The sequence below is a fragment of the Tinamus guttatus genome, unplaced genomic scaffold (assembly GCF_059628265.1).
Source record: "Tinamus guttatus ecotype Peru unplaced genomic scaffold, ASM5962826v1 Tinamus_guttatus_pri_ptg000287l, whole genome shotgun sequence".
Classification (NCBI taxonomy): Eukaryota; Metazoa; Chordata; class Aves; order Tinamiformes; family Tinamidae; genus Tinamus; species Tinamus guttatus.
The window spans coordinates 7,523,685-7,546,405 of record NW_028288821.1 but is presented as its reverse complement, the minus strand read 5'-3'; the positions used below and the strand labels follow the sequence as shown (position 1 = coordinate 7,546,405).

At 40.9% G+C, this 22,721-nt stretch overlaps 1 protein-coding gene across 3 annotated transcripts in view; it reads right to left on the bottom strand.

Moving 5' to 3' along the window:
- Window positions 1-22,721, bottom strand: part of TENM1 (teneurin transmembrane protein 1) — a 282,452-nt gene that overhangs the window by 4,147 nt on the left and 255,584 nt on the right. For all 3 annotated transcript variants that reach the window (XM_088527561.1, XM_088527563.1, XM_088527562.1), the window contains 6 exons: window positions 20,500-20,866; window positions 18,309-18,819; window positions 12,831-13,003; window positions 10,672-10,907; window positions 4,733-5,029; window positions 654-1,041 (listed from right to left, as the gene is read on the bottom strand). In XM_088527561.1, coding sequence (XP_088383687.1) covers window positions 654-1,041; window positions 4,733-5,029; window positions 10,672-10,907; window positions 12,831-13,003; window positions 18,309-18,819; window positions 20,500-20,866 — 1,972 coding nt within the window. The remainder of the gene's footprint in view (window positions 1-653; window positions 1,042-4,732; window positions 5,030-10,671; window positions 10,908-12,830; window positions 13,004-18,308; window positions 18,820-20,499; window positions 20,867-22,721) is intronic.

Genomic DNA, 22,721 nt, shown 5'->3' with positions numbered 1-22,721 from the left:
AAAACAAGCAAAACAATGAATTATTTTTACAGTATTCTTACAGAACTAGCAAAGACAACCTATGAACTCAAATATACCCCTGTGTCTTGGTAACAGTCGACTGCCTCAGACTGTACCATTAAGTAAGAATATGTTAGATTATTCTCTCACAAATCTTTATTAATGCTTGCTCTTCAAAATTTTTATATTTTATTAACATCTGTTTAAATTAATGTGATTTTATTCATAATTATGATTTCTGCTTACTTACAAGATAATTCTAACTTGAATTTATTTTATGTGGTGCTTTCCTTCCTCATATAAACAATCCCTTTGAATTTATATGATATTATGGTGTAAATAGAGAAACTTAAAAATACAAACGATAAAACAACTTGATTTAGGATTTAGTAAATATCTACACTGTGGAATAAAAACAATCAAACATTACAAGAGCTATTCCATACCAAGCAATAAAAAGAAAACTGCATATTTCAAATGGGACAGCTATATAGGCCTGTGGACAGAGATACAGAGATATACACAAGTATTTTTCTACTGAAACATAAAAATAAGGATTCCTATATGTAAAAATAACGGAAGTTCACGCCAGGCAAGTGGTATTAGCAGAATCAAGGCCAAAACTTTACCAAAGTAGTCACAGTTTCACCAACCTGTTTGTCTGTATCTGATGGTGCAGATGAACCCATCGTGCATTAAATGTATTGTTTTAATAACCCCAGAAGATTCCTCGTAGGTGAAGGTGACTTGGGTAGTATCGTAAAGAATCTCGGAGAGCCGGGACTGCTTGGTGTACTTGTAAAGGACTCTGCGCCCTGTTCCAGGATACAGCGTCTGCAGAAGGCGTCCATCCCTGGTGAAATCCTGTATGAAGGCAGCGTTGCTGTCGGGCGGGGTGTAGATGTTGCGGTAGTACCCGACGGAGAGCATGGTCTGCAGGCTGTGGCGCACCATGCTCGGCATGGTCACCGAGAGCAGGTAGTCGGACTGGTCGTACTCGAAGATGTAGCGGCGCTGGCTGTGCAAGAGCAGCATCACCGACTGCAACCAGACAAGGAACGGCAGTGTCAGCAGTGCAGCAAGCAGAGGATCGTTAACCTAGTGAGTTCCTGAAGATTATGGAAACGCTGAAACAACCATCCACTCTTGTAGTCTGCTCTTACTGCCTGCATGACCCAAAGTAAAGCTCCAGGAAATCTGGCCACCAGTGTGGCTCAGAGCAGAAAGGGAATGATAATAAGTCAAGATGCAAGGACCCCAAACTGGAAGGCAGATGTGGCTCTCAGTAGCATTTCAGCCTCATGCTGGCTTGCTATGTTGCTCTGAAATATTTAGGTCATTCTCTCAGGAAACAAAAACAGAGGGAATCTCTCCCTCCTATACACAGGTGGAGCATCTGTTCCAGCAATGGTACAGATGGTATGCGTGAGGTGTTTAGCTTTTATTGGCACTGCGCATATTTCTAGCATAGATGTACACCCCTGTATGTCTTCTACGAAAGGCATTTTGCCTCTGGAGTCCGAGTAGCCCCAGGCTTATGGCTGGGTCAGAACACTCTGCAGCTTCTTAGGTGTAACTACTTCCACCTCTGGCATTTTGTATTTTATAAGAATATAATTTCTGCCCCTGAACTTGAAAACTGCCCTGCGTTGGTTAATCATGGCTCATCAATGACACCTGGCTTGTTTTTCGGGCAGAAGAATGTGCAAGCATGGCAGACATCTTGTCTTGTGCAAATTCCAAGTCTGCATTCTGTAAACCCTCTCCGTTAGTCATGTGTAAGCTCAGAGAATGCAGAGTACAACCCCAGTGGTGAAGTGTCACCACTTTGAAACAAGCATGAGGGAGACACAGGGGGCAGACCCACGGGAGAACGCTGTAGCGTTCACCCAGCTCTAACACGTGGCTCGGCTATACTTGAGCGCTGAACATCCTCACCACAGCGTCCAAGCTTAAATGTAGCTCTGAGAGTGCAAAGTGCTTGGCCCCATTCTAGCAGGCGCGTAACGAACTTGTGCTTTGCATAAATGAAACCTTACTCCAAAAAACTATGGGAACAAAATACCAAGGGCTCAGCCTGCAATGGGTTAAGGAACTTTGGCCTGAGCCGCGGTGCTCTGACAAATGCCCGAGCACCTCCTGCAAGAGCTGAAGATGGGCCGAGGCTCAGCCATGCTCCCCATGCCCTCCCCAGGTGTATTTCTTCCTGCCTTTGGCCAAGGCCATCTGTCACCCACACACGAGCCAGCGAGCACCGGCACACGCAGGTCAGCCCGCGCCAGCCGAGGAGGAGAGTCCTTCCTACCAAGTTTTTTCTGACTGCTTTTTAGCTGGTCTGCCAAGCATTTTAACATACACAGTGTTTGTTTTATTTTCACCTTCAGTCCCCGGTCCCCAGCCCGCAGTAAAGCACCAGCTGAGCTCTCTCCTCACGCTGATGCAATGCCTCGCTCTATATACGGCTCCCGGGCCTGTTTTTAAGCTGTCTGCCATTGACAGAGCATGAATAACGAGATCAGAAACATCTCTAATATAACTTTAGTGCCCCTGTGTGCCATTTTTGCAGTATTATGTGGCTTTTCCACTTTTGCTCAGGATAGTAAAAGGACAACACTAAAAGGGTTGGAGACTTAATATCCTGCCAGTAGTATGAGAAGATACTATAAAGCGAAATGCAGTAATTCCCTATTCACCCCAATAACATTACAATAGATTTTTGAACTATTTACCCAAATTGGTCTCTAATTCCTTTAAAGGATTTCAGAGGGTAGTTCATAAAACACCCCAAACTCTGACACGTTATAAAAGCAACTGGAGGCAGACCCACCGCCTCCGCTTGCGGCCGCACGCTGTATCGGAGCAAAGCTCGCGGGAGCGCTCGGAGCTCCGCCGGGCACGCGCCGGCATGCGGCGTGTGGCCACTAGATGTCATTTCTGGGCAGCGTGCACGCGCCATGGGCAGCTGTTTAGCCTGGCTGTCAACGGCAGCACCGCACACCTGAGCTTTGAGAACTCAGGAGATTCTACACGGCCATTAAGGAATCACTGAAAGGGACCAAGCCAAGGGAAGCTCAATCCGATCAGCAAAACCCATTTACAGGATCACTATCATAGTGCTTTTTAAATTTTAAATTATTGCGACTAACCCTGGAAAAGAGAGATTCATGAAGACACAAAATGATAATAAATGAAAAAGTAAATAACTAAAAATTGGAAGAGAGCTACATAATTGATTTTTTGATAAAAGGAATCACTGGGTCTCAGGAGGTTTTGGGCAACCTTTAACAATCGTTACATAATTAACGCAATGAGCTATTGACTGTAATGGGGCCACAAAATGGTATCTCGATGTGCAGTTTTGACAAGAATTCGTTTTTCTTTGTAGCGAGCAGTGATGAAAGCACATTAAATGCCTTAAATGACTTTCAATAATTTTTATGACAAGTTACAGCCCCAACCAGGCCTGCGTCCATCTGAACCAGGACACCTCTGCCATTTGCTACTAAAAGCTCAGGATTTGCCTCCTTGTGCAGAAGCCCAGCACATCAGTTTTAAGTTACATAATTTATTTATAAGCTCATTATAAGCTATGGACAGACAAGGTGGTTTGGGAAGATAAAAAGCATACATCTTCCCAAAATTATGGTCCATTAGGTGGCAAAGAAGAAATAAAAGATTCTCTGAATCACATTGCCCAAATATTTGCAAGCTGTACTAAATGCCTGTTTACGTGCATTTGCAGAAGAGCATGCAGACAAAAGAAGCCCTGACAAATTTATCTGAAGCAAACTTCTGAAGTTTCTAGGGTTTGCCAATCTTGTTAACAAGTGCAAAAGCCATCGTGCATGCAGACAAGGAAGGAATTACATTTTTTATGCATTTGCCAGCGTGAATCATTTTTTTCTCTGGGTCAGATTCAAGTTTTTTGAAGATCAAGCTTAAATACATTCAAAATAAGTACAGCAAAGTTTATCTGAAAGTACACACTTGGAACTTTTAAATATATAAATAACTTCAAAGCCATTGGATTTCTTGTATGTAATACCCCAATCAGTTTTACCTCACCTGCCCCCTTCTATCCTTTCCCTGTGGTTAACAGGTTCAGAAAAAACTGTTGCAAACTCAGGGTATATTGGAGAGCCCAAGTCTGTGCTGTTTAAATAAAAGTTTAAGAGAACACTTTTTGAATAACAATTCACACAAAGTTCTGAACTGAGAAATACAGATTGCCTTTTTTGCTTTGAGAGAAAAAGATCAAATGAGACGCATCAATAGATGAATGAGATGATGCAGTTCTTCCTCAGACTGCACAATATTTATTCCTGCATTTTTTGACTACTACTATAGATATAATGAAAATTACAGCTGTCAGGCAATTTACACATGAAGTCTCTGCAAAAGCAGAGAAATAATTGATTTCATATAGATTTATTTTTTCCCCTGCTCAAACAGCCCTCATAAATACTGGAGGAATCCTCTGCATAGGAACAGCCCTTTTTTTCAGCACAGCATTGAATAGGTACAAGCTTGTAGTCATTGTCTCATGATTTTGGTATAATCTCAGCCATAATCTCAGTACAAAGATATCTAGTTATATAACTGTACTCATTATTCTGTAAAAAGTCTTAACTCCTCTTGCTAGATATGTTTATAATATTGTTCGCAGTGTAGTATCTGCATCAAAACAAGTATTTTCACTTTAGTTCAACAATCTATTTTAAAAATTATTTACCTTTTCCAAATATGTGTAACTCCATATTTTACCATCTGCCCACGTTCTGGAAATTATGCTCCCACTTGGATCATATTCCATTTTCTCAGTCCAGGTTCCTCTTTGGATATAGGTCACTAATCCAGAGTGCGAGTAAGTGATATTGACCTCATTATACTTGCTGATGGGTGACCACAAAATTGGGCGTCCTGTCTGGTCATACATAATCCGAAGGGTGAATTTTCGGTGATCATCATATATCTTTCCTGTTCTGGTTACATGATCAAAATCAATGGATAGCAGATTTCTATTGTGGGCCTAAATACAAAGATACAACAAGGTCAGAAAAACAATGCATATTAATTACATACGATAGCTGCAGTTAAAGCATGCAACAGTTTAACAGCATAGTTGTGAATTCAGTGCTTACTAAGGACAAGAAAATTGAGAAATACTCTCATGAGAAACCAGAGGACCAAGAAGAGCCGACGACAAGTTGCACATGGAAAGAAGGTGTGATGCTTGCGGGTCTCCACGGTGCCGCTGCTCACGGGTGCTCTTCTCCCTCGTCCCAAAGGCAGCTCAGGGCCAGGGCTCGGGCCAGCTCTCTCCCTGCCTGTGAGGCCAGTGCAGCTCACACGGGTGCAGGAACCCTGCTCTGGCAGGAAGAGCCCAGCCAAACGCTGAGCCAGATTCCCAGAGACAACGTATATTATCTGGTGCTCTCATCACCTGCCCTCTTAAATCATGCAAGTCACTGGGCAGACACTATTAACACTAAACTCCATTTAAATCAGGGTCGTAAGTTAGGGAACCCTAAAATATTGTTTATCGACCTGTCTTTTTCAGATCAATGCTCACTGTATTAACTCATTATATTTCAGCATTGTTGTATAAATATATTCCGAAGAATAAATTGCAAGGCAATTCCTTGCAGCAGAGAGGACGCCAGTTTTGGTGTCTGCACAGTATTTGGTTCTCATCGAGATCTGCAGGCAGAGCTGGAGAGTAAATGGTTAAGATGCCTGTTTAATAATTCAAGCTGTGATCATATGGTGGCAGTGATTAGAAAGAACATTTTTTCTTCCCTCTTTCTGTTTTTAGATACAAAATAATTTGAAAATCTAGAGGAAGCAGGTGTTCTTTCTTCAACTGCCATTCCTGTGGTTTTATATGCACACATGTCTAACTTTAATACTGCTCCTTTACAATATCTGTAAAATATCCACATACCCCATGGACTGCTGTAACTATTACAATTTATGTTCTAATGACTGTTAAAGAGCACAAGTAAAATGTGATGCTCAGTTCAACTATATTGCTTGTACATAGTCTGATAGAGAAGTTCATGATAATATATTTATTTGCAGACTTCCTGCAATTTCTGAAAAAAACTACTGGTGGTAAAATGTCTGAAAAGCAAGCAGGGGATATACCCTGGCTCATATTCACTTATTATTTATGCACATATTTAATGGTTTTATTGCTATTATTATTACTATTGCAGAATTCAGACAATAAATAGGAAAGTATTGAATACAAATCTCTTGCAATCTAGATTTCAGGAATAATACAATCAGTAAGAATGAAAATCAGAGGCAGAATTCACAGAGAAGTTAAGAGTAGTATTTAAAACCTCACACAGTTAAAATAGCTATGTGTATATTTTATTATTTCCTTTCTATTCCATGCTTTATGTCTTGTTTATTTACTTCTTTAAGCAAGACTTAAGTTAAAATCTAATCTCAAAGCAAGATGGGTAAAACATGGGCACCAGCTCTCATCTCTATGTTTCTCAGTGGTTTCTGCAAGATGACTCCTCCAGGGCATCTAGAACTTAGCAAGGTTCTCCTAAGAAACAACGGAGCTCATGCAGAAGCTAGGAAGAATCAGGGCAGAATTTCATCTGATGAAAACAGGGAGAAAATTCAGCTGATTTCAATAATAATGCTAGTGGTTCATAAACAGATACATTTATTACACATTTTAAAACATTATTTGGCTATGCTTTCATTAGTTTTAATGCCAGAAACTTTGCAATGCAAATAATCACACAAGTGTATCATTCTTGAGTTTAGCTCTCAAATCTAAAGTATCTAAAATGTGTAAATTCGAGGAGATGATTATATTACTTCCTTGTCCATATTTTGATTTGAATGGAAGTAAACTGATATATAGTAGCTCCTCAGGGTTCAGAGGAGGTCCTGTCATTAGGATTACTGTAAGACTGGCTAATAAAAGGGAATAATTTCTTAAATACCACAATAAACATATCTATCAAAGCCTGTTTTCTGAATTGAATTGGGGCCAATGCATTATCTCCATTTTGTTATTTAAAATAGAAAAATAGTACGCATAAATAAGACCAGTGAAGCATCCAATTTTCAATTTAGTAGATATTCGCTTAAAAAAACCTGGACTGCATCCAATGCCAAGTTCCTGCTAAGTTATGCAAAAGACAGGAGTGAGCAGAGCTGAATTCTAATCAGTTTATTACTATGCATCATGCTCATTGGTTTTAACAACAGCCTTTGCTTCAATTTTGGAAGTCAATTAAAATAGTGATTCAATTGATAAAAAAGAAGTCTTGCTGGATTAAGACTGATGCTAAATGCCTGATCATAGATAGATTTATTATTAATGTAAAATGCATACATGCCTACAGACTGTTTTATATACTTTCAGGAAATACCAGGGCAGGCAAATCTGCACTTAAAGGAAAGCTGTGATTAATTCCCATTTCCCCCATTGAGTCAGATACTGAGATCGTTAGATGTCTGCTCTAGCATTTTAGCTAACGTACTCATTTTTGCTCTATTTCTGGAACAGGGAATTCACACCATGCAATAATTTCAGTTTAAAATACAACTTCTACAATATTTTTCAGAACCTGCTAACAGTGGCCTCTTTTCCAAAACTGATTTTATACTAACAGGATGACATCCTTTCAAGATATCTGTTAATTGTGATTAAGAATTAAAATTGTTAGGAAGTGGCAGAGAAGGAAAAGCTTTCTTCTTTTCAACTAGGTCATCTTTTTTCTCATTCCCAGTTACCTGCTTTCTAATTTATACCTCTAAGCGCTCAAACCATTTGCTTCAATTACTTTATCAGGACTGATCTTTAAGTGACATCTTTAAGCCTGATTTTTTGAGAAAGAAAGCTTTTTCTTTCAGAAAACTCTCCCACTGTGCTGCTTTTTTTCTTTAACTGAGGGCTCCTTCAAGTCTGTTCATTTCCACTGAGAACTGGTCCAGTGCCCAGAGCTTTTTCTTACATATATTCTCAAAGTTCAGCATAGCACTTTAGTACTTTTTGGCCTACATTGCACACTTTCCAACACACTTCCTATTGTGCTAACCATGGCATATTAAGTGCTTTATTTTCAAAATACGACTTACTAGAAGTTTTCTGAACAAAGTCTCACCAGAATCTCATCCAGCACAAGTGCTTCCACCTTTTCTTTTCTGCAGTACTCAACGATAAGCCCTAAATCCCTTCCCTAAAGCAGGAGTCATCCTGTTGAGGCAGTATTAGATCTACTGCTTCAAACACATGATATGATGGTATTTTTGCTCCTGATTTCTTGTGCATCTCCTTTTATAACCAAGTCATCATGTAGAGGCAGCTACCTCAGGCAAGTGCTACTGCTACTTTGGCTCCCTCTCCAGTGGCACCGCTCCTTACGCCTCCATCAACTCCCTGCTTCACCGGCACCCCATGCAAAAGTCTCAGCACTGAAGTTGAACAGCATGAGCCATAGACCTCACCCATCCTCCCATATCCTCTTTACTGGCCTCAACAGGCTCCTTGTCCCTTTCTTTCATCCATCCATCCATACACGGCATCTTCTATGCTCAGAATACTTCCCCTCCTTTCCACTATCAAGTCCTCAGTCACTCTGTCCCACCAGGTGTCTCCAGCCCTGCCTCATGGCAGCCCTCAGCCTTGGCAAGAGATGTTCCTAGAGTCAGTCCAGTCAAGGCTTGTCATATAGGCAGTTGACATGTATTTTTTGAGTAGAGAGGGTCAACCCAAGTCCCCTTAATCTTGGGTGGGTATAGAAAGACAGTTGTAGTTCTGCAGAACTCACATCCAACTGCTGGGCTGTTGGGGACACCTTTGGAGGGGCAGAGACTTTGAGAGAGCAGCACATCAAAGGCCCTTGCACACTGCACATCGTGTCACTGTGTGCATGGCCACGGGGCAGAAAGTCTAATACGCTGGTGGTTCTGTGCACAAAGAGGCTGACAGAAAGGGCAATGAGTCGACCTCTGGACTGCGTAAGTTTTGAAATATTTGATGAAGAGGTGTATTTTAGGCCTGCAGCCAGAATCCATCTAATCCTGACCAATTTGTGAATTTCCTTCCCCTATTTTCTTTTTTTTCCTTCTGGCACGCAATATTTAAAAACAAGGAGAAGCAAGGGAAAAATGTGCTAAAAAAACCTGTAATCAATTTTAGCAATAGAAAATATAAATTACATTATAGAAAAACTATGCAGAATGCAGTATGTCATGAGTAAAACTGTCAGGAATAATTTGATCCTTTCAACATAAGCAGAACAAATGACTGACTAAGTAATGCCCGTTTGAGACTTTTGTTACGCAACACACTTAAATAAATAAATACTATGAAGTTGTTTAAGCACAAAATCATACAGAATGCATTCACTACATAAAGTGAGCCATAACTTGGATCTTGCCATCTCGTAGCACATATATTTGCCATTGTAATAGGCTAAAGAGCTGTTGAGCAGCATCCCTGGCTATGAGGAATCATGTTACGATGGAGAAGAGGCAAAAGGAAGGTCAAAAAAACTAAATGAAGCCTTTTCCTATTTGCAAGATCCTTATAAAATAATTGTGACTGTGCAGTCTGAAAGATGCTCTTTCATGGCTGGTTCACACACAAAGGACAGTCTGGCCAGATTAGCCAAGCCTGGTGTTTTGGACTCATCAGCACAATTGAAATCTAACCCCATGCATTTTCTTTTTGAGTAAAAACTATGTAGGGCCTGATGATCAAGAGACAATCCGGAGATTTTAAGAAATAATTCTGTTTAAAACTATTTCAGAGCTAACAGATGTATTTTGAGAGATATAACTACCCAGACAGATGGTATTTAATAATGCAGTATTTTTATGGCTAAAATGGGTAGGGGCAGTCCTAGGTAGTCCTACTGCCATTATAGGTGTTTTCAGGAGTATTCCTGTGAAAAACAAAACTGATTTTTTCAAAAACCTTTCCAGCAAGGTAGCAGTCTCTTTGATGCCTTGCTCTAGCTAATTAAATGCTGAATGTTGACCATCTGTCATTGTAATCTGCGAGTTCTTGGGAAAATAAATAAAAATCACAGATGCAATGTTTAAATAATTCTTTGCTAGAGCCATATCATAACATGGCTAGTGGGAGTGAGGAGGTTTGAAATTGCAGCATGGGTAAGATGAGGAGGTAGAGGGCAACATGCACAGCCTGGGTATATGACAAAGCTCTGCATTACTGCCTGCAGGAAACGTACTGGCCAGGACACCTGGGGTGTGCCCTGAGAAACCACCTGCATCATGCACAGGTTGGCACATGCTATTTCCCCCAGAAAAAAAAGGGTAGTGAGATCTGAGGGAGACAGAACTTGGTTCCAAGTCTGCTGCTGTGCCAGAGTAACTATGCATAGTCCTTTGCTCACAGCTTCTTCCAAAGACATAATTAAGTTCTTGGTTGAAAAAGAAGCAGAATAAAAAAAGTAATTATGTCTTCAGGTCAAGTCTAACAACGAAAATCAAACAGAGATCAAACATCCCTGTGAGTGTCGACAGAGTTTGGTTTTGAAATTCATGGCTGGGGCCCATCATTGATACATACTTTCCATTGGAATTCTTATAAAGTAGAATATTTCAACCTAGTTTTTGTTCAGTGGCTTTCAAAGAGAACACTGCACTTTACACAAGAGGAAGTCTTACCCTTAACCTTCTCTCAAACGTAGAGATATTGCCTTTGGTCTGCTCCCTCCTTTGCCTCCATTCAATGAGATTTGAGTTATGCTCTCCAGGAAGGGAGATGTTGCACTTCCCTAAAGTGGGGCTGACGACTCCTGCTAGAATATGAGGCTCTGTGTTAAGAGTGATTTCCATTCCACTGGCAAAGGTGACTCTCAGAGACCCATCTGGGCTGACCCGGTAGATATTCTGTGTGTTATCTGTCAAAAAACAACAACCAGAACCACAGGAAAGTTCAGATCAACAGCTTTATAAAGCAAATGTTAGATGCAAAAAGGGTTTTGTTTGCTCCTAGTTTACAGACAGCTGAATACATACCAACTGCAGTGTGATTTTTGCAACCTGTAACCTGCAGGTCTTCACATCTGTAAAGAGCTTTTTTATTACGTTTGGCCTGATTATTTCCACTGTGAAGGCTTCCTGCAGCAGACAGAAAGAGCTTTTGCTTTCAGGCTAAAAATAGGCAAATTCGTAAGCTAGGTTTTGACCACCGATATTCTGATGATTTTAGCATGTTTGGCCATGCTAACAGAATATCACGCTGTCTAAAATGAATGAATGCACTGAATATCTAAGGTCAAGTATGAAAGCTATTTTCACAAATGTGGAGGATGACAATGAGTCTCCCCTTCTGGTGCTTTTGCTTGGTATCACTGCACTAAAAAGGTCTCCTCTTAACTTTAAGTAACAGGACACAAACGGTACAGGCACAGTGGTGAGCAGCCATGAGGCTGCAGCCTGCTGCACGCAGGGCCCTGGGGAAGCAGGGCTGGGGAGGAACCGGCAGGTCAGCAGGGGTGCCACACAAAGCACCTCCCGAGCTGCAGGACTGCGCCACGCAGGGCTGCCACCTCCTCTCCTTGTCTGCACGCTGCAGTCGGGAGAGGCTAGGGATGGGCTTGGGGAAAGTCACTGCAGTTCAGCTGACACGTGGGAACTCCATCCTGAGCCTGTACATCTACTGCTAAACAATCACCCTTAAAATATGACTAAATACACGGCACTTTACTGGCCAGCGACTATGAAAAGGATCCTCTATTTGGTTCGTCCACACAGAAGCAACTAGCGCAGCTCTTGGGACATGATTACATGGAGAGCATTTGGCCATGTCAGAAAGTGAAGGTCATAGACATTGCATTAAAAGAGATACAGTGTCAGACATAAGATGTCTGATTGTGTGTTTAGAGGATGCTTCATTACAGTGTCACATTCCATAGAGATATGGAAATATGCAAATTATATGAATTGATAAGTATGAGAGCCACAACGATGACTGTTTATTTTTGGTGCTGCCTGCAGTGTGCTAGGCACTTTCCTGAGAGAATTTGGTAACATCCCAACCTTCAGAAGCTGCATATTTAAGGACAAACAAAATCATCCAGTAGATAGCTGAAGCAAACAGCAGATGGAATCACCCAAAGACTAATGGGTGATACGATGGTATAATAAAGTGTAATTTTAAACACTTATTGAGTGTTTTCTCTCTAATGCATCAGTGAAGAGGAAGGAACGAATGCCATCTGAGGTGAGCTCTTCTTTTTTCATGGATTAAAAGCTGAGAGAAAACCTCTGTGACTTGCTCAGGGTTAGAAAGCTTTTCTACAGCAGCTCTGGAAGTAAAGCAGAAATACTGTGACATTTGCAGTGGCCTATTCAAAACCTCACCCTGGCACTAGTGGATGTTGGCCAAGCCTCGGTCCTTCCTGCAGGCCCTGCTGCTAGATGCAGCATGGCCAGAAGCAGCTGAGCAGGGCACTGTAGCATTATAACGTCAGTGGAGCGCGTCACTCCTTGAGCAGTATTTCTCAGAGCAACAAAATTCAGTCTATTGTAGGTCATTTCAACTCCTCTGAATACTAGAAGACATACATAAAGTTTGGGACACTGGAGATTGCAATAAATGAAACCTATCTGCAGAACTGAGCACTGCCTAGGAGGAAAAGAATTCACTAGTGGTTGGTTTCTAATATCTACCCCAGGAGAACTGTAGCTGTTTATACAGAAGCAAGCAAAAAACAAATGAAGCAGCTTTAGTCTTTTTTAGTAAACAGTTATTGAGCACAATAAAGTCTACAGTTTGAATGCAATAATTAATGAAGAAGTAACAGAAATGCCTTAATTACCTTGCTTCAAAGTATATATTGTAGAGGTAGCTGAGAAGTTTGTGGCTGTGATCACATTTTCTCTGTTTGAAGTATCAAGTTCTACTCTTGTCAGTTTTTCAACATCACTGTGGAAACTGCTGACTTCACCAGTTGGAAATGTTGCGTTGGTCAGATGGCCATCAGAGTCATATCTGAAATAGATGACATTAAAGAGCATGATCATACAGCACTATTGCTTTGCAGATACTCCTAAGAGAATAAAATAATAAAATAAATTAAAAAAACCCCACCACCCTTGTCAACACTAGGCTGTAAGTAAAAAAGAAAAAATGATTCATTTATTTACTCAAAATGCTACATTAAATGCCTCCGTAGAGATTGTGGATATAATTGGAAATAGCATGAGATGCCAACTACAGGATTCAGCCTCTCCAGGCGCTTCACGACCTGCTCGTGCAGGACGGGGCTAGGCCGGCTGCGATGTGATACAAGGGGGCGGCCACTGGAGGTCACTCGGCGTTCAGGCAACCAGCCCGCCCCGGAAAAGGGTTTTCTGACCCGTACGTTAAAATAAATCCAGTTCTAAGGCTGGATTTTGTTGCTGATGGTTGAAGTACACAGTATGAATACTAAATTTAAGGAGGACTAGAAGTGTAGCAATAGTGATTAAACTGGACTGAAATCTGCAGTTTGGCTACATAGTATTTACTCATATGTGAATTCCCATGGGCCTACTCAAATCAGCAAGAAATTCTCCTCAGAAATCACACCAACAGAATCTAAACCACCACTTTTTAGTTAACCTACATTTCATTGGTACTATAAAAATTCTTTCTCTTTGAGACACTTATATGAATCAGGCCATGTTACAGAAAAGTGAACAACTAATGCAAGAGATTCGGAGCAGTGTCTCTAAAGGGTATTTCAGTTCTACAGAAATTTTTGTTCTTTCTGATGGTTCACATGAAACACAATACAGAACAATGCTCACTGCTTGATATTGTTACATATTAATGTCTCCCATCTTAAAAACTTATTGATGCTAACACATTTTATTAATTCAAGAGACTTCTCTGATAGCACTGATCCATTTGCATGGCTAAAACCAACTCATGTTCGTAAGGCTGAAGCCTATTTGTGCAGTTAGGAAAACATAATTAAGATTTAATGTTTTATTAACTGTCTCCCCTCATTCACAAAACAAATCCTCAGTCGGTGTATCAGCTGGCATAGCTCCAAAGCCTCCGACAGAGCCCTTCCAATTCATATCAACAGGTGATCGGGACTTGTCCTTCGCTTCAACATGTTGGCATCATTTCTTCAGGTTACTCATCTCCCCCTAATTAGTCAGATAAAATCTATATGTAACAAAAAGTGTTTGGAAAAAAATACTTTCTCCCCAAAATAATTTGGGAACAAATACCCTCTCCAAAACAGAAAAATAGAGCAGCTGTGTTTTCCATGTGAAATACTGGAGAAAGAACTAGTGAACATCTTGCATTTTTTGACAATTGAATCCATCAAATGTTAAATATAGTATAGTCCTCTCTTTCACTTCCTACTGCGCTCACATACTATGCAACTTCTTCACACAGCATCAGTGTGCTTAGTGCTGGCTCAGTGTAAACTGACTGGCTTCCACACCCGGGGATGAAAATTGAGTCAGATCCCTGCTTGTCATTATTTTGAAAATGCCATGAGCATTGGTCAGCTGTATTTCATTTACTGCTTTATCAAACAGATAAGAGAACTTGCTGGTCTATCTGGACCTTCCACCTAACCTTCCCTATAGAGAAAGATCCCCATATCATGATTTTTTTATGGCATAAATGCAGCTAGTTTACTGCAGTGTTTGTGCCCATAAGATTAAGGATCCATTTCTGCTAAGGATCCAGTTTCCTGCTAAGGAGGAGACACAAAAACTTCCTGCGTACCTGAAAAATGGCCTAGGTAGTTATGGATGGCAGAACACTCATCCACTGAGCAATGCTAATGAGACAGCAGGACACACATCGATGGACCTTTACTTGTGGTCCTGATCCCATTGACTTCAGGGGGAACACACAGATCAGCATCTCAGTAACGAACCTACAGCACGACCATCTAAAGAGTTTTTTAATTCCAGATTGCTCCAAGAAACCCAATCCTTTGAGGACAGATTCTGCCACCTTTCACATGATGAATAGTAGTATACTTGGAATCAATTCTTGCAGAGCAATGTTCTGCCCATACTAATAGGGGTAGAATCATGACATATTTCTTAATGTTAATTTGGGGCTCAGTTATGCCACTGTTAATCACGTCAGTGACCATTTAATCATGCAAATAATTGCATTGATTTCAGTACTCACATGAGGAAGTGCTCACCAATATCTGAAATACACACTTGGGGATATATCTTCACGATCTATTTGCATTTCTATGTGCAGCATACAGTCAAGAGTTATAACATTTCAAAGGGAAAGCAGTCTAATTAATTTTTTCAGAGAGTTGTTTCTTGCAGGTGTTTCCTTGTCCTTGATTTAATAGAGGGCCAGTGCCCCTCTCCCCTTTTATGGCTTTAATGATCTAACATTAAAAAAATCTAGATGACTGAAAATTATACATTAGCTATAATTTTATGCAAGAGCTCTTTCAGTACTTTCATTCTATCAGATTAGAGTATATAAATGACAAGTACTTTTGTAGGTGGCTTTCTACCTCTTAACAATTTCCCTCTGTGAGTCAATCTGACATATAGGTAGATGTTCTGAACAGTTCATTATCTCTGCTCATACTCCCAGGTATGTGTGATACGTGTTGTTAAACAAACTCATCTCTGTTTCAGCTTGACAGTGCCACGGGTTGAACTTTTAGATGCGAATGCAAATCTAGTTTAAAAAGGAAAGATGATTCCAAGCAATTTACAAGTTGCTCGTATGGTAATTCTCTTAGCTCCAATACTGTGTTGATGTAGGAACTTGGAAACACTCTAAACACTGAAGTAACACCTTAAAAAAAAAATCTATTTTTCAAACTGAAACCAGATGTCAGCTCAGAATGTGACCCCTCCAGAAAATAATGTCTGGTTAAAGAATGACTAAGGACCATCACACCCAGTAACCTACTTACTAATTACTCTTATTAATTACTCTCCTAACCTGGGAACCAGCTCTTGAAAACAGCCTTGCTCAGCACAGCACTAATTGTAGTGAGATGCCCCTCTGACTGCAGCAAGTAAGACATTTCATATCTCCTTCTTTCAGGATATTGCAATATATTAGAAAGACGACTTAAATTTTTGGACCAAATAAAAATATTTATGGCATTACTTCACTATTTGATGTTGTTGCTGTTTTTGTTATGATATTAACTCCAGTTCTGGCAGGCCTAGAATAAACGAAGAGAATGAAATAGGGATACCCATGGGGAAACCCAGCCAGGGAGACCCCAACTTCTATTGTCACTACAGTGAACCCATTTCTATGAAGACAACGGCTCAGAAAAAAAGGGACAAGGAAAATCACAATGCCAAATAGGCATCTGGCAGAAGTGCACAGATGTGCAGGGTCTGTGCAATCTGAAGCATCACTGAGGACTGCATATTACACAGCCTGCAGTTAAGCTAGCCAAAGTGTGAAAAATGTCTAATAAAGCAAAAGTTTCTCATGTCGGTCATAAGCATTGTATTATTTTGGAATTTGTTTTCATCTTTAAGCAAGTTATTCTCAGAAAATGAAAAATCCTTCAAAGCGCAGGTGTTTTCATGTCAAGAAATTTGTGTTATATACAATGGGAGGCACTTGCAAGAAGGTGACATGCTTTAAAAACAAGATCCCACTGTATTTGAGTCATACTTGAATAAACAACTTGCCAGAGGACAACAGGCCTAAGCAATAACTGCATGAAATGATTTGAACTGAATGTCAATGGGACAGAGCAAGAATAGCAAGATTAAACCCACCGAGAAGCGTGTGACTACAAATAATCTGCTCTAACACTCCCATCTCCTCAAGTGACAATCACGGCCCAGCAACACACAGTGTTTAGTATCTTAAGTAGTAATATGCATGACTTAGAGCTATTGTGAAAGCTTTCTGAAAGCATCACTGACTCATAGTCCGGATTGATCCCACCCTCATGCTGTGATTTAAATGGGTCACTCTCAGCGCTGAAGTTATTACAAAGAAGCACGTATTTGAATGCAGTTATGCATGTAATAGTGCAGTCTGAGATCAATGTTAAAACAGCACCAGGACAACAGTGAGCTATGTTTTGCTGCGTGATAATTTAAATTTCTATCACTAAATGCCTGATAATGAGGACTACAGCAAGATGATCCTTGTTTTCCAGCCTATTGGCAAAAATGGTCCTCTCTAATTGTGTATACTTATGCTAACCCTGTTAATTTAGTCTGTCTTTGGCAGAGTAATGGAGGACAGGACGGGAAAAACATCCCCTTCAATAACAAATCCCTTGCAATAGGCAATAGTCTGCCCTGCTTTGATCTGCCTTGTGTGGTAATAAAATACAATTCTAAAAACCTCTGATGATGGTCACTCAACTACCCCTCTAGAGGATTTATACAGTGATTTACTCCTCCTCAGCATGTTTTCTGTTCACATCTCACCTGGTCACTTTTCATTTTAATTTTTGACCCTAAAGCCTTGTACCCTACAGAAAGCAGGCATTACTATCCTCTTGGAAGAGCTCTGAACAGCAAAATGTTAACATAACATTTTCATCAATCACCTGTCACATCCTCAAACAGGGATTAAGATAATTTACTGTAAATAATTAGAAGTGCTGACACATCCCACCTCTTTATAAACCAAATGTGAACTTTTTTGGGGGGTTCACTTATCTCTGGGATTGTACTGGGATGTGCTCACTGTTCAACAGCTCTTCTAAGGTCAGCGTATTCAATCACCTTTGCTTGCCCTTCGGAAGTCATTGGGGTTCTTCTGAGCACTTCCTTACCAGGCCATTCCCAATCCTCTTATTAAATGTCCCTTTGTTATTATATATCCTCTTTACCTACGGTTAGAGGTCATTCCACCCTTGCCTTTGAATAGTGCTTCCTTGGAGAGTCTTTCTTTCTTGTGCAGCACTCCTTTCTCCTATGAGAATACTGTGTTTATATATATATTTTACCTACTTCAGGATTTTTGCAAATTCTTGCTTCATATTACATCCTGCTCCCTCTTCTTCAGTTACAAAGAAATTCCATAATCATATTTTCATTTAGAGAAATAGGGCTTTACAAATAATAAAGTGCAAATGAAGCATAGTTTCAGATGGCCTTTGTTACATTTACCAGGCGCTGCTTACAGAGCTTTCACATTAAGTCAATCTTTGGCACATGTGCATTGTACAAGCCTATACAGCAGCACTGCTTGTCCTTTACCATGCAGCATTAACAGCAGGGAAACTTTTCAAATTGCTAGAACTATCTAAATAAATGTCAATGTTTATTTCAAATAGCATCCTTAAATCAGGCACTTAACGCGGACTTACTCATACACAGTTGTCCATCCATTCTCATCGCTTTTGGTTGCTAAAAGTCCTGTGTTTCCAGGATATGTCATCAGCGCCAGGTTGTAGCCTTGGGCATAGACTCTTTTGAGGACACCATTGCTGCTTATTGTGAGCCAGTACACCTGGCCTCCGGGGACCACCAGCCACAGGGGCAGCCCGCTCGTGTCTCTGCGAATATGAACCGAATTCCCATTGCTGCTCGTGATCGTGCCAATATCCCCTTCTGCGCTGTAGGAGAAATTGTAGATATAGTCCCTGGTTATGAGGTTGAGCGTGTGCAGGTGGGTTCCGTTGATGGTGAACTGGTAGAGCTCCTGGTCTGCCGGCGATGCAATCTCATACATGTTCATGTCGCTGAGGTGAGCCTTGTTTCGGCTCACTGCGCGGATGCGGACGTTGCCCAGGTCTGCCACGTACAGCGTGTCGTCGGGCGACACTGCTAGAGAAGAAGGTGCTTTCAGCTTCGCATCTTTGGCATATCCACCATCACCTACAGCAGAAACAGCAAGTGTTTTAGTAATCTGTAATGTCTATATTTTACTTGAACGCCTAAGCCTGCCACGCTGCTTCTATTCAGTATCATTTACAAGTCAATAAAACAGCATCTTCTTCCAATGAATTAACTTTCCACTATAGAAAATGGTACAATTATAAATCAGTCTCACTGAAGACAAACAGTAAGATACAATTATTCCCTTTACTCCATTTTTGCTAACACCCAATCCCTGCTGGTCAGGGGGATACCTAAATGGTAAAAAGTGAAAGAAAAACAAATTAAACAGCTGTAGGTTCATTCTCTGCTTTTGCCTATTGGCCTACAGTAAGAGTAGGATCGTGATACAAATAAACCAAAGAGAAAACAAAAACTCAGCTAAAATGACAAAGGAAGCACAAATTAGTCTATACTTATTAAAACCACAACACTGCAGGAGAACAATGAAAAAAAATAGCCAAAAATACTTTGAAAAAACATTGCCTTCAGTATCACTTGGTAGTTTAGACATTTTATGTATTTTAAGGTTAGAGGAGGACATTTTCACAATCATGAGCACCGACATGCTTATCAAAAGATTTTGCTGAGCAGGATTTTCTACAACTAGCAAGAAAAAATATTAAAGCTCACACTTAGAGAAAAGCACATTACTATTTGAATCGCTCTCCTTCCACAGAGAAATTAAATTTGATGGAGATTTTGAACAAAGCCGTGGGAATGCACAAATTAGTTGGTGTTTCTGACAAGCTGGCCATGCCTTTCACCAACCTGGCACTAGTACATTTACTAGATTTGCCACAATTTTTCATTTTTCAGCATGAGAGAATATTCTTCATCCTCTTTCCTCTTTGAGCAGGATCCTATTTAACACAGTTCTACCATATCAGTTCCTGAAGCCAGCATCACTTAGAAATGCACATGATACTTGGATTATCATTACAGCACCGTGTCAGCAAGCCACCTTCTCTAGAAGACAATTTACATTTTTTCCCCTCTCCATTCTCGACATATTTAATGTTAGTAATTAACCTTTTATTTGAAAGGGGAGCCCTAAAAATTATGATGACATTACAGACCTGAACAAATGATTCTCACAGATGACAAGGTAACATACTGCACTTGTCTAAATGTTCCATTATGACACAGTATTTTTATGGAAAAGAAAATTCACAGTTTGGATCTGGTGTTGTTTTAGCCACTTTAAAACACACAAGAAAGGAGAAATTTTGACCATTATGCATTTGCATCATTTTGATTGTCACATGGTGACTCAATTACTGAGAAGTCATAAGCTTTTGTAACCACTTTTTTGTAAGCTTTGGTAACCACTGGATGTGGTTACCATTCTTGGTGAAAAGACCTGCCTGATCCATCAGCATCTAGTTGCAAGCTGCGTCGGGGCTGGGCCCATCCCAAACGTGGGCAGACAAAGCCAGCACAGAAAGGCAGACTTGGAGCTGGCTTTGCACGTTGTGCAACCTTGGTGGCAGGACAGCTAAGGCCACTCTGAGGTTCCTCCAGCGCCATGGATTCAGCAAAGCCATGAAGGTAACTAACAAGGCCTGGAGCTTTCCAAAGACACTGTTCATCTGTCCTTTCTTTGCTATGCTACTGATTTGCAATCATGCCTGGGGACATCAACAGATCAGCGACTGGAAATAACTGGCATTGTCTCACCTGAGAAACAGTCACAGTTAGGATCGATCTTGCAGTCACAGTCTGAGGGGGCTCCCGCAATTACGGAGATCTCGCCATTGGTTGTGACCTGCTGTATACGGTTGATCTTTCTCTCATCCGTTTCTGCAATGTACAGGATGCCACTGTGAGACACAGCGATGGCTCTGGCTGACTCCAGGGTCGAGTGGATGGCCACCTTGCTGACGATGAAGTGATCGATGCCTGGCACCTGGCAGTGAATGGGGCGTCCCGCGATTATCCGCACGCGCCTGTTCTCAGAGATCTGCAGAACGATGTTGTTGTCCAGGACATACAGCGAGTTGTCTAGTGGGTTCACTGTGAGGTCCGTGGGCCACTCTAATCGCACCTGGAAAAAATAATTGAGGGAAGACCAAGAAGCAGAAGAACAAAAATCGTTAGGTCTTTAGAGCACTTTTACTCAACCACCTCTGATCACCATGGTATCCAGGCACGCATCCAACACTGCTTCACTTATACCATTAATTTTGTGTGGCTTTTTAAAAGCATACTCTTTTGTAAGGTCCAAAATTATTGTGGCACAAAACTTGATTTCAAAAGTAATTTCATATCCTCTGAAAGGTATTTGCAGAAGTCCTTTAAGGTGAGAACTTTATTATGCTTAAACACTCATGCAAATAAAAGCACCTGCTTCATGTCATGCAGTATCAGCCGGAAATTTTTCCAGGTCTGAATGTTATTGTATCAAGGTTGCAGTCATGGGCAGAGTGTCAAAGAGCTGAAAGCTGTCAGTACGCTACCACAAAAGGAAAGCTACATTGCAGAGGACTCTGATGTGTCTCCACAGTTTATTCAGGAAGCTGGAAATGTTAGTAAGACTTCTATGTTGCCTAAAGGATAAGCTCATTAATTCTTTGTAATACAACAGTACACAGAATACCACTCTTCCTGCAGCACAGTAGCGGATTAAGAAAATTCTCCCCATTTAACACTAGTCGTTTGCCTTTTTCCATGCAGCTGAGAGTGACAACCAAGCAAAATTTCACAAGAAAAGTTGTAAGGATGACCTCCCTCTCCTGATCTGTCGCATCAGGATGTGCAGGACTTAAATGTGTTCACATTAAAGGAAAGGCAGCCTCTCAACGTACGTGAAACCAAGCAGCGTGGCTGCCAGCTGCAGCACACACAGGCCAGGGCTACACGTCCGTCCTGCTGAAGTTCTGCAGGCTGCGCAGGGCGGCTGGACAGGGTGACAGCAACGCAGGAGGCTGCTCCCTCTCCCCAGCTACGGGTCGGTGCAGGATTTGGGCTGCAGCTTGGGTATGGGAAGATCAGAAAATGACAGAGCCACAGAGACAGTCTATTTTTGTCTCTCACAGGATGCTTTGCTCGCTATCTTTTCTGAAGAGATGGCTGCTTTTCAGTGGAATTTTTCTGGACCAAGCATTCCAATCAGCAGAAGAAAATTCATAGCAGGCTAACATGCATTGTTTTTAATATACAGTTATCAGAGAAGCTTCTGTTATTTCATTTGCTGATTTTGTTGCTATTCTTATTTTTCCACTGCACTAATTAAAAGATCTATGATTTTAGAGGCTACAGGTGCTAATACAACACTCTACACCGAGGAATAACATATGGTGGAGAATGTGGCCATCCCGAGCCACCTGCTTGCCTGGGGTCAGCTCAGGCACCAGGATGAAGGCCAAGTTTCTTCATTTCTCCAGCCCAATATTTCCTGAATAATCTCATTTCCAGAAGCACATTTCTGGTTTGATAATACATGCTTTAACAAAGTGAGGGCATTGCAGCTATTCTGTGTTGCCCAGTGTCGTCCCCTGGATGCACCCAACAGTTACGAAGACTCCCTAAATAATCCAATAATCCAAGCTCTCCCTATGTCATTTTGGTGGACAGCATCATAACTGGCATTAAGACAAATGCTGTTGGGTTCAAGATCTCTTCTGTAGCAGGTGGTAAAGCCATTCCAAATGATGATAAATGCAATGAAACAGTTAGAAACAGATTCCAGTCATACAGGCGCTGATTTCCATGGATGCATGTGAGAATACTGCTGCATGGGTTAGGGCTGCTTTAGACATAGCTGCTAGTTGATGCTTTCTTCTTTGCAGATGAGATTCTACTGAGAAGCTGAACAAACCTCTTAGGTTGCATAAAATGTTTAAAAGTGTTAACCTTGGAAAAAAACATATTTATGAGATAACTTTAACACTGAATATGTA